Source organism: Balaenoptera borealis (genome assembly GCF_965194805.1).
Source record: "Balaenoptera borealis genome assembly, chromosome: 15".
Taxonomy (NCBI): Eukaryota; Metazoa; Chordata; class Mammalia; order Artiodactyla; family Balaenopteridae; genus Balaenoptera; species Balaenoptera borealis.
The window spans coordinates 60,170,843-60,183,143 of record NC_138871.1 but is presented as its reverse complement, the minus strand read 5'-3'; the positions used below and the strand labels follow the sequence as shown (position 1 = coordinate 60,183,143).

At 45.1% G+C, this 12,301-nt stretch overlaps 1 protein-coding gene across 3 annotated transcripts in view; it reads right to left on the bottom strand.

Annotated features, from left to right (window-relative positions):
* SOS1 (SOS Ras/Rac guanine nucleotide exchange factor 1) overlaps window positions 1-6,322 on the bottom strand; it is a 151,134-nt gene extending 144,812 nt beyond the window's left edge. Inside the window, exon 1 of one of the 3 annotated variants that reach the window (XM_082357996.1) lies at window positions 3,522-6,322. In XM_082357996.1, the coding sequence (XP_082214122.1) occupies window positions 3,522-3,608 (87 nt within the window). In that variant the 5' untranslated portion in view covers window positions 3,609-6,322. The remainder of the gene's footprint in view (window positions 1-3,521) is intronic. The other 2 variants (XM_082357994.1, XM_082357995.1) reach the window with 2 other exon arrangements.
* Between the last annotated feature and the right edge of the window lie 5,979 nt (window positions 6,323-12,301).

Genomic DNA, 12,301 nt, shown 5'->3' with positions numbered 1-12,301 from the left:
ATCTCTTGGCTGGACTATTAACCCTAGCCTTCTTCTAACTTTTCTCCTTACCTTGGGTCTCATTATTCTCCAATCCATTTTCTATTCTATGGCCAAAGTGGATTTTCTAAAATTGAAATTTTATGTTACTCCCCTATTTAAAATTCCTCAATGCCATCTATCCCCTCAAGATAAAATTCATACTCCTTAGCTTAACATACAAAAAATTCTCCATAAATCAGTTTCCTCTCCAAACTCATCTTCTGCCACTTCCCATCATGTTCGAACTTAGTCATTTCTGGATGATGTCAATTATCTTTTAATCCTTAGTGCTGAGAGCAATACTTGGTCTGCAGTAGGCACAATATGCTTATGCAACAGATAAGGTAGGACCTAGACTAACAAATATATTGAGACCTTCTGGGGATTTTCAGGAATAGTAGTAGTCCAGTCTGGCTGAAGCATAAAGTATATGAAAGACTATGGTAAGCAATCCATCCAGAAAAGCAGGATGAAACCAGACCACAGATCACCATCAAGTCTATTCCAAAGAATATACACTCATTCTATGCCCTCAAAAGACATCAACAGTTCTGAACAAGAGTGTGACACATTCAGAAGTGTCCTATAACTTCTGAAATTTGAAAAATAGATAAAGGAGGGGTGAGGGGCAGTGAACTCAGTAAAGAGGCTACAGCAGTAGTCTGGGAAAGGGGACTCAAGAGCAGTGGGAGTAGGGGGGAATAGATTAAAAGAACATGTCAAGGGGAATGAAGCTACAGGCTCTGACTGGGTGTGGGCAGTAATAAGTCATCAGAAATGACTCCAAAGTTTTGAACCAGTCAAATAAAGTAATACAGCTAATAAATCAAGATGATTTTTTTTTTAATAGGTGAAAGGGAGGGAGCTGATCGTTTTGTTTGGGTTTTCCCTACCCATTCATTCAAATTTAAGCGCCAACCAGGTGTCAGGCACTGTATACATGGAGGATAAAACGAGGGTAAAATATCATCCCTGTTCCCAAAGACCATCCAATCTAGTTGGGGTGGGGAACTTAAACAGGAAAAAAATAGGAACTTAAAATGAATTGTTAAGTGCTAGGCTAGGGTGCTAAAAGAATATTTAGACTGAAAGAAAGACTATCCAACTCAGACCTGAGGATCTGAGAAAAGATCTGAGGTCTAGAGAGCCCAGAGGATGGGTGGTGTTAGGCCAGGCAAAAGGCCATCCAGGTGAAGAAAACAGCATGTTCAAAGAGCCTCAGGTTAGATAACACAAGTTGATGCATCTGCAAACAGTACAATAAGTACAATAAGTCTAAAAGAAGATATGGAGATATCCACAGGAAATGTCTAACAAGCAGATGAAAATGCAGGTTTTGAGCTACCAAATATATTTTCAACCTGTCTTTGGTGGCTTAAAATCATCTTTAGTGGATATTTTAAATAAGAATTGGGAGAATCTCACACATCAGCGAGATTGTGTACACTTCCACCTTCTCCCATCACTTCTACTGTCAAGCAAGGGTATCTCTGCTTAAAGTCAAAGCGGGTTTATATAAATAAGCAAAGAGGACTGGTGGGGACTGTGGAAAATCTGAGATAGATAGATGCCTTGTCTAAAGAGGGCAGCCATTTACTCAGCTCCAGCAGCTTACTGCCTTGCTTGAATGCTGGCCCAATGTGGAGAGATCTTCTTATTCTCCAAGAAAAGCTCAAAATTCAGATTTTATGTAATATCTCCCATTTGAAAATACTGGCATCTGATTACATTAAAAATAAAACAACACTATGCCAGCCAAAAAAAATGCTTCTGTGGACAGATTTCAGCACAGGCCACCAGTGTGGCAGAGTTAGACCTGGTCTGCTAAATCCTTCAGTGCTCTTTTCACTATCTCATAGGACCCTCAACTGATAGGGTTTCATGGTGACTCCCATGGGATAGGAGCTGCTTGCTTCCAAGCGAAACAGCCCCAAACTGATAGTGCTTTATTAGTTCTTTTATATATTTTCAATAATTTTTGTCTCTTCCCCACCCCATCCCCACCCTGGTCAGGATACCTGCTTCTAGCATCACTGAGACTTCCTACTCCCCTCCTATTACAACCTAAGATGGCAAGCTTGCAGGTAAAGCAAAAGTAAACAGAGTGAGAGCCTGACAGGATTTCTAATGAATAAAGCAGGTAAGGCATATGGCAAAGATTTGGTTTTCTTAGAAAACAATTATCACAGAGATATCTGTGACTAGTCAGACACCTGAGCAAAAAAGTCAGTAACTTATATTTGAAATATATGAGCAAATTCTGCTAACAAACCAAATAGGTTCCATTGTGAGCTACCAAGAGGGGGAGAGGGAGAACAGCACAAAAGGGAAAGTAAAAGTTGCTGGCCTTTGAGAAATATCAGATACCTCTTAAAACACAGTTTTTTAAAGTATAAATGTTTAAAAGAAAAGGTACACTATAACCTCAACTCTCAGTGAGGAATAAAAATATTTTTTAATCAGATAACATGCAACATTCTTCGAGCAACAAGAAATGGGGATTTAGAAACACTATTAAAAGAGTAAAGCTATCCCTATATTTATAAGAAGTAAAAGGAAAACAAAAAATAATCTGATAGTTTTTAATATTCATTCAGAGATCAGTTGCTGATGTTTTAGTGTATTAAATCACAACGTTGCTTCAGAAGCTCTGAAAATATAACAACATTTCCTAATTATACTAAAACGGATAAAAGTACAGATCACGGGGTATATAACTTTAGATAACAATATGGCAAACTCGAAGAAACAAAGAACTGTTAAAATGTCTAATCAACAAACCGAATGACAGTACCAAGATTTTGAGAGAGAGAGAGAGAGACAGACAGACAGACAGACAGACATGGGGGGGGGGCGGGGAGGGAGAGAAAAAGAGAGAGAAAGAGAGAAAGAAAGGAAAGGGAAGGAAGGAAAGCAAGGAAGGAAGGAAGGACAGTGGCATGTGCACCCGCCCCTGTGAATCGGAGGAGTCGGGGAATTCAGGGGAATGAAGAGTGATTACAGAGGGCGAGCAAAGCAGGCCCTGTTCCTGCTGGCAGGCGAGCTCTGCAATTACTTAGAGCAAGCATTATGGCCAGAGCATTCTGGAGCCCACTTAGACGAGCAGACTGGACACCTAAAACCGGAGGCTGACAGCAGCTCCGGGAGAGGACCGAAAAGGCGGAAAAGTGGCCTGCTTTGACCTCCACTGAAAACGGAGGCTCCTCCAACTCTCGTCTCTGAATCAGGGGCAGGGCGGTAAGCTCTCAGCGGTTGGATTCTTCGGACAAACTCTCCCAGGCTCCCTGCGGCCTTCCCACACACCACACCGGGTGAATGTCAACACGGAGAGCCAGCGAGTGTAAGGGAACCTCTCGGTGTGCGCCGTCCTTTCTGGGAGGCGGTGAGACCGGGAAGAAAGACGGCTCCGCGCGCGCCCCGCCTCCCAGCCCTTCCCCAGCCCCGGCCCGGCGCCCTCGCAGGGGCTGCAGCCGGGAAGCGGGGTCTCGCGCGCTCCTCACCTTTTTCAGCGCAGGCACCAGCAGCCCCCGCCACTTGGGCGCGTTCTCCTCGCTGAAAAACTCGTACGGCAGCTGCTGCGCCTGCATGGTGCCCCCGGGGCTCCTCCGGGTTGGGAGAGGGGCGGCGGCGGCCGGGCCGGGGAGCCGCGAGAGGGCGAGCTCTTAGCGCGGAACAGGGCCGCGGCCCCACCGGACGGCCCGGCCCCCTCGGGGCGCCGAGCGGCCGGGCTAGCCCCGGAGAGGGAGCTGGGGGGCGAAGCCCGCGCCCGGCCACCCACCCGACACGGGCACCAGCCGCGAAGAGCGAACGCAGCCCGGAGGCGGCGGCGGCGGCATCCCGCACCACCGCCCCGGGGCCGGGCCCCCACTCCTCCCCGGCCCGCTGGCGCCGCCCCGGGTTGCCCTCCGCCGCGGTCGCCGCCCGCCCGCCTGCCGGGGCTGCGCTCCCGGGCCCGGCCTGGCCCCGCGGCGGAGCCGGCGGCTGGGGGGGGGGGGGGGCGTGTGGACGGACGCTCCGGCCGCGGCGCCCGCGCGGCAGGGACCCCGAAACGCGAGCGACCTGGGGCGGGGCGGAGCTGGGCGCGGGGTGTAGCGGGGGAGGGGAAAGGCCCGAGGTCGTTGTTGGGGAATCCGGCTGCCTGAGGTGCCGCCGCGGCCGCCGCCGACGCCGGTGTAGCGCTAGAGCTTCCTACTAGCGAACTGAACCTGCCTGCTACTGAGCATGCGTCGCCGGGCAGGGCCGGTTCGCTCCGGGTTTTCCGGCTCCCCAGCCAAGGAGGAGGGAAGCGCGAGCGAGCGAGCGAGGGCGCCCCGCCGGGCTGTGGCTGCGCCCCCGAGCGCTGCAGGGGGAGGAGCGATAGGGCCCCGAGACGTCGAACCCCCGGCCGAGTGGGGCCTGCGGGGTGGGGTGCGAGCTACGGTGGAGCGGCCCCCATTGTGTGGTTGGGCCGAGAAGGATCCCACCCCTCTCTCGGAGTCCCTGGGCCTTTCGTTTCGGAAAGGGGTGTGTATCTGTGTACTTTGTTCCCGAGCGTGAAGATAAGGACTGCCCAGAGCATGCAATGTATAGTAAACAGGCTGGACAAAAGATAGGTGCCTTTCTCACGAAACCTACGGCATAATAGAAGTGATCGCAATGTCTCCAATCGGTCTTTCCACATCACCAAGAATAAAACGTGTACGTGTAATGTTTTTGTGTGTGTTTTTAAATGCAATATGTTCATCTTTGAAACCCGTGTCAAATATGAACTCCAATAATCACTTACCTCCAGTGGAAATTGACACCTCTCCTGCAGCTCCCAGATCCCAGGAACACTTTACTCAGTACCCTCTCCGGGCATTTAGCTTAACGTGTTTTGTATCTCTACAAGGCTCTTTCAACTAGATAACAAACTCCTGGAAGGCAGATCTTTTTCACCAGGGTTAGGGGCTCTACACAGAATAGGCACTTAGTGAATGTTTGTGGAATGCTAAAGGAGCATTATCTGTAAATTGTTCCTCCATCCCAGGGATGCAGGTGTTTGCTTTTAACAGTGGCACTGGGTGGCTGGCGCCTCATGGTTTACCATTACCACTTTTTGAGCATAATCTCATTTAATCCTCGGAGCAATCCTACTGTTTTTGCATCACAGTTTAAAGAACCAGCCTGAGTTGAAATTGATACTGTACCCTGCTATTTCAGAGAACAATAACCAGAATCACATAGATGAGAAATGTTTAAGCAGCGGTTCTTAATCTCTACGGGACCTCTTTGAGAATCTCGTAAAAGTCTTGGTTCCTTTCCTTTAAAGATGTACACATGATTTACATTTAAAAATTCTCCACACTTTCAAAGTGTTCAGAATGACATTTTGAAAATCATCCATAAATCCTCTGGGTAAAAAGAGGCAAAGTAACCATAGCTTAGAGAGGGGTTGGGGGCAGGAGAAGGGGTCTCAGAGGAAAACATGACAGCCATTTTCAAATCTCTAAAGTAATGATATGAAAAAATATATATGATATGTGATAGGGTTTTGTGTGATTCTAAACGATTGAATTAAGATCAAGCCTCTGCCCCAAATTATTCCTGGGCTTCCTACTGCTCTTAGAATACTTTTCAAACTTCCTACCATGACCCACAAAACATGCATCTGGCTACTGTTTACATTCTCAACTTTTTCTCACCATTCTCAACGTTGGCTCACCACATTCCAGTCACACTGGCCTTCTGTCTATTCCTAGAAAACACCATCCTCTTTCCTGCCTCAAGGGCTTTGCTCTTCTCTCAGCCTGTAACTCATTCTGCTCCTGTTTACTTGGCTGGTTACAAAAGTCACCGCCTCCAAGAGGCCTTCGGTGATCACGCTAAGTAGTTTCCACCTATACTTTTCTCCCATAAGCCTTGGCTTCTTTCTTCGCAAGCATAAATCACGGCCTTTATTTTTCGTTGTTGGTCTCCCCCCACCCCGCCGCCCCCACCGTCTGGAATGTAAACTCCAAGATCAACAATCTTATGTGTTCACTCTAGCTCATCATTGTATCCCCAGGAACTACAGCACTTGGCACATAGTAGGTTCTCAATAAATACTGTTGAAGGTATGAAAGTTGAATGGCGGAAACTTTCAGGAAGACTACGTAATCGGAGTTGTCCTAAGAAACGGGTGATCTTCTGGGGTGTGCAAGTAAAAACCGTACATTCGCTCACTCGGGACGACGGGGAGGGTTAAGAGGTGGGACTTGATGACCTCCAAGGTCCCCTTCAACTCCGAGTCTCTGATTTGACTGCAGAGGTAAACAAGCCTTAGAAACATGGATTAAAGCCCGGCTGGGCATGCTTAGCGGCCGGGGCAGGTTTTCACTAGTATGTACGTTTTGGCTGCAGACTGACAGCAAGCAGCTGGAGGGAAACTGCAGAGAAGACACTCGGCTCTCCGCAGCTGAGAGACCTAAGGGGAGTGGTGTTGGGTTCGGCGCCACTAAGGTCAGGGAGCAATCGAGCCCCTCTACACCGTTTGCTTGTATCTCTTGGGCCAAATCAAAACCTATGGGCGTGCTGCGAGAGAAGACGACCGTGGCGGACTCAGAAACTTGCTAGTGGAGACGCGAAAACACCGTTAGCCCCTCAGCGGCAACCGCCGACTGTTGCCCCGCGGCGCAGGCGCAGAGGTTCCGTTCGCGCCCCACCTTCGACTCTAAAGAGCCAGGAGCCTGAGCGGATGTGACGCACGGGGGCGCGTCCAGGCAGGCTAGCCGAGTTCTGAGCGCGTCGAGTCAGCACACGGGCAGCGGGAAAGGAGGCGTGGAGGACTTTTGGTCTGGCGGCGCGCCCCCTGCAGGTGGGAGTGCAGCACTACGCGCTTTGCCTCGCGCCGCAACCGGACGCAGTCACAGGGTTCCCTGCCTGGGTGCAGCCGCAACGATCTTCCTGAAGCAAACTTCAGATGCAGTTACTCTCCCGTTCGAGTCTCCACTGTCATCCCAGAATAAAGTCCAAAGTCCTTAGCTTTGTATTCATGGCCTTGCACAATGGGGCCACTACTTATCTTTCCAGATATAGCTCTCACTCAAAATGAACTACTATTGCTTCCTATAAACCCATTATTTCTGTCTCTTGTTTCTTGCCTATTCTGTTCCATCTGCCTAGAATGCCCTTCATCATCTTCCTCCAATCCCACCACAGCTTCACCCCACCTCCCATATACACGCTCACCGTGAAATTCTTATCCACGCTGTCGCCGCCAGCACATATGCCGCCTTCTTTCTGAAGTCTTTTTCAGCCCCCATTTAGGATTCCTCCCCTTAAACTTTCGAGTCCAATAGGCATAAGAAACAGCAGTTTCAGCCATCAATAAAGTTAAGGTCTTCTCTTCCAGCAGCATATCCTCTCAATGCTTCCCCTCACCCTGTCTTTCTTCCCAATCCCCACTTTCAATTCCATTTCTCCAATTATGTCCCCAGAAAAATACACCAGAGAAAGCAGTGGCTGATAAAACCACTGGACAACCATCCTTTATCACCTTATCACCTTTAGTTAATACTTTGATCCTCCCTTCTACCTCTCCCTCTCCCTCTCTCTCTCTCTCTCTCTCTCTCACCCCCCCCCCCCCCCCCCCCGCTCTCTCTCTCTCTCTCTCTCAGGCAAAGATGGTGGGGAGCAAGGTAGGTACAATTAGAAGACATGATCAAAAGCTCTCCAAGATATTTAGGACTATTCCTGGCACTTTTTTTTCAGGATCCCGGCAGAGTCCAGTTTTTGGCAAAAGTCTTTTTCCAGTTGATTCAAGTGGTAATGTCTCCTCAAACCGATTGCACCCCAATCCAATTCAACTTTCATTGAATTCCCAACAGTTTATCATGGAACCTGATAAACTGGTTCTAAACTGTATACGGAATAGAAAAAAAAAGTTCTTCTGTTAAAGAGCAAGGTAGGGGAACTTGACTTACCAGATATGAAGACATTACACAGCTAGAGTAATTAAAACAACGTGGTATCAGAAAAGGAACAGACAAACATACCAATGGACCCATCTCATTGCGGTGGCTTCTCATTGCAGTGGCTTCTCTTGTTGTGGAGGACCAAATACATAGAAACAATTCATGACACAGCAAGCATTGCCGATGAGTGAGTAAAGGGTATAGTGTTCAATAAATGAAATATGCACAGTTGATAAATACATATAGAAAAGTGAAATTACATCCCTAACTCACACCCAACACAAAACAACCGTATGTGGATAAAAGACTTAAATGTAAAAAACAAAATTATAAAATTGTGAGAGGAAAATAAAGAATATCTTTATGAGCTCAAAGTAAGAAAAGATTTCTCAAATAATACACAAAAAAACACAAACCATAAAGGGAAAGATTGATAAATTTGATTTTATTAAAACTAAGAACCTCTGTAAATCAAAATAAGGCATACAAAAAGTGAAAGCACAAGCCATTAAGTAGGAGAAAGTAGTTGCAACTCAACCGAAAAAGAATTAGTATCCAGGACAGGTGGTTTACTATATTTTTTTTAATAAATAAATTTGTTTGTTTGTTTGTTTGTTTGTTTATTTTTGGCTGCATTGGGTCTTCGTTGCTGCACACAGGCTTTCTCTAGTTGCGGAGAGCGGGGGCTACTCTTGGTTGCGGTGCGCGAGCTTCTCATTGCGGTGGCTTCTCTTGTTGCGGAGCACAGGCTCTAGGCACATGGGCTTCAGTAGTTGTGTCCCACGGGCTCTAGAGCGCAGGCTCAGTAGTTGTGGCGCTTGGGCTTAGTTGCCCCATGGCATGTGGGTTGGGATCTTCCCGGACCAGGGCTACGAACCCATGTCCCCTGCATTGGCAGGCGGATTCTTAACCACTGGGCCACCATGGAAGTCCCCAGGTGGTTTACTTTAAAGGAGATAATGATGGTTAAATGTTCACCTCACTAGTAATCAGGGAAAAGCAAGTTAAAACAACAATGAGATATTATTATTATTATTATTTTAATGTCTGAAACATTTATATTAACATATTTCCATACGAGATATTATTTCATGTCCATTGAATTAGCAAAAACTTAGAAGTTGAACAATGCTAAGCTTTGGCAAGGATGTAAAGCTATTAAAATTCTCATCCACTGCCATGGGAAAATAAATGATTAAAACCACTTTAGATAACTATTTCTTTTCTTGAAATATGAATATGGGTATGTCCTATACAAACTGGCATAGATTTATTCCCATAGCATGTATATCCCAAAGAAAATTCCTCACTGCATTGTTTGTTATAGCATAAACAGTAGAATGGGTAAATAAATTGTGGAATACTATAGAGCAGCAAAAATGAATGAACCACAGTTTATGTTTATGTTCCCCCCAAAATTCATATGTTGAATCCCAATCTCCAATGTGAAGGTATCTGGAGATTGGGTTTTGGGGAAGCGGTAAGGACATGTGGGTGGAGCCCTCATGAATGAGGTTAGTACCAATACAAAAGAGACTGCAGAGAGAGCCCTCTCCCCTTCCACCATGTAAGGACAAGAGAGAAGACTGTTATCTATGAACCAGGAAGTAGGCTTTCACCAGACATTGAATCTGAAGGTGTCTTGATCTTGGACTTCCCAGCCTCAAAAACTGTGAGAAATAAATTTCTATTGTTTATAAGCTACTCAGTCTATGGTATTTTGTTATAACAGCCCAAAAGACCTAAGACACACATCAACATAGGTGAATCCTTTAAAAATAACACTGATAATATATAAATGTGCCTGTGAACCTCCAAAGGAAAAAAGAGAAAACAAACGAAAAAACCACTAAGCAAGACACACAGGAAACTACACACTATATGATTCACTATATAAGGTGCAAAAAAAAAAAGTAGAACTGAGTTGTATGTTATTTATTGTGATACCCAACCTCTAAGATGGCCCTATGAGCCTTACTTCCTGGTATTCCTTCCCCAGTATAGATAACGCTCCCATGTTGAATAGACAATCCTAGGCAATAGTCACCTGCAAAAATAGGATTTTGCAGAAATTATGTATGTGGCTTCTGAGGCCAAGTCTTAAAAGACATGGTCACTTTACTGTGTCTCTCTCTCATCTCTCATTCTGGGAGAAACCACTGCCATTTTCTGAGGACACTCAAGCAACCCTCTAGGGGAAGCCCTCACTGACAGTCTTGGAAATAGATCCCTCAGTCCCAGTAAAGGCTTCAGATAATTGAAATCTGGTTAATATTTTGACTGCAACTTTTTTAGGGATTCTGAGCCAGAAGCACTCAGATGATCCACTTCAAACTCTTTAACTCTCAGAAACGATGAGATAATAAATGTGTGTTGTTTTAAGCCACTAAGTTTTGGGGTAATGGCTTATGCAACATTAGAAAACTAATATTTTTATGGATACATACATAAGCGGTCAAATTATAACAAAACATTAAAATAATACTGAATTCATAATGGTGGTTGTGAAGCTTGTATGCATATGGAGAGATCTTTAAGATATATTGTAAATTGTAGGAAAAAAATAGTGTAGAAAGTGTTCGCAACTGGGGAGGTTTTATACAAGGTTCTAATGAGATACTGGTAATGGTCTATTTCTAACCTGAGTAGTAGGTACACAACTGTTCATCTTCTTATTTTAAAATTTAAACACATACACTCTTTGTTGTATGCATAATATGTTACAAACACACACTACACACAGAGAAGGGGGGTGATGGCTCCAATGGGCCAATAGAGAGAGAGCACAGTGGCTTCATAGCCAATTCTGAACTGACTGTGACAATCTCAGTGATGCACTTAAGAAATAAAATCTACCTGCTCTTAATTATAGATCAGAGTTGGAAGAGGCTAGAAGTAGACACAAGTAGGCAGTAGTTTAAAGACAAATCACATGAAGCATCTGTACTGACTGCCAGTTTCTCTTTTCTCCTCCTCTCCGCAGCAGCAAAAGGCTAACATCTCCAAAGCTTCTCAGTCTCAGATACTAAGGGTTGGAAAGGCAACTGAAGAGTGAGAATAAGGGCTACATTTTGGTTTGAACTCAGGTCAACCAACTCAAGTCCTTTATTGCTCTTTGTTGCCTTAAGCAAGTTACTTAATATCTATTAAAACAACTTGTATAATGTGAGTCCAGAGGAAGTAACCTCATCAGGTAAGCACCCACTGTATAAGGAGTTCAATATCTGAATATGAGTAACCATGGTATGTAATTCAAAGATATTCGAAGGTTAATTTTAAAAAATAACTTGGCATTTAAAAATTCAAATAAGTAATACATCCACGTGATTCATGAAGTGTCTTTTTCACCCTGCCCATCAGCTATAGTGCTTCCCTCCAATTCCCTAGCAGGTAACCATTTTTTGTTAGTTTCTTACATATTCCTCCAGAGTTAGTTGCTGCAAACACAAATATAATATTTTAAGAGAAAAGTTTCAAAAACAGGACAAAGGGACTTCCCTGGTGGCAAAATCCACCTGCCAATGCAGGGGACATGGGTTCGAGCCCTGGTCCGGGAAGATCCCACATGACACGGAGCAACTAAACCCCTGCACCACAACGACTGAGCCCGCGCACCACAACTACTGAAGCCCACACGCCTAGAGCCTGTGCTCCACAACAAGAGAAGCCACCACAAGGAGAAGCCCGCACACCGCACCGAACAGTAGCCCCTGCTCGCTGCAACTAGAGAAAGCCTGCATGCAGAAACAAAGACCAAACACAGCCAAAAATAAATTTATTAAAAAAAAAAAAAAGACAAAGATTCCCATATAACTTTCATGCAGACTTACCAATTTTTAACATTTTACCCCATTTGCTATATCATTTCCTCTCTGTCTCTATCTCTGTCCTTGTCTCTTCATGCATACATACATACGCATATACATATATACACACATACATAAATGTGTGTGTCTAATATTTCTTCAGAATCATTTGAGACCAATTTGCACACATCATCCCCCTCTACCCCAAACATTTCAGTGAGTCAGTGTGCATTTCCTAAGAACAAGGACTTATATTTACCTAACTGTAAGAAAATTATTAAATTCAGAAAGCTAACATGGATACAATACTATCATCCGATCTACAGACCTTATTGAAATTTCACCAATTGTCCCTACAATGTTCTTTACAGAGATTGTTTTTCCTGATCTAGGATCCAGTGGAGGATCATATACTGCATTTAGTTTTTGTGTCTCTTTAGTTTCCTCTAATCTGGAACAGTTCCTCAGTCTTTCTTCGTCTTTCATGGTATTGCCATTTCTTAAGATGACAGGCCATTTTGTCTTATAATGTCCCTCAGTTTGGGTTTGTCTGAAATTCTC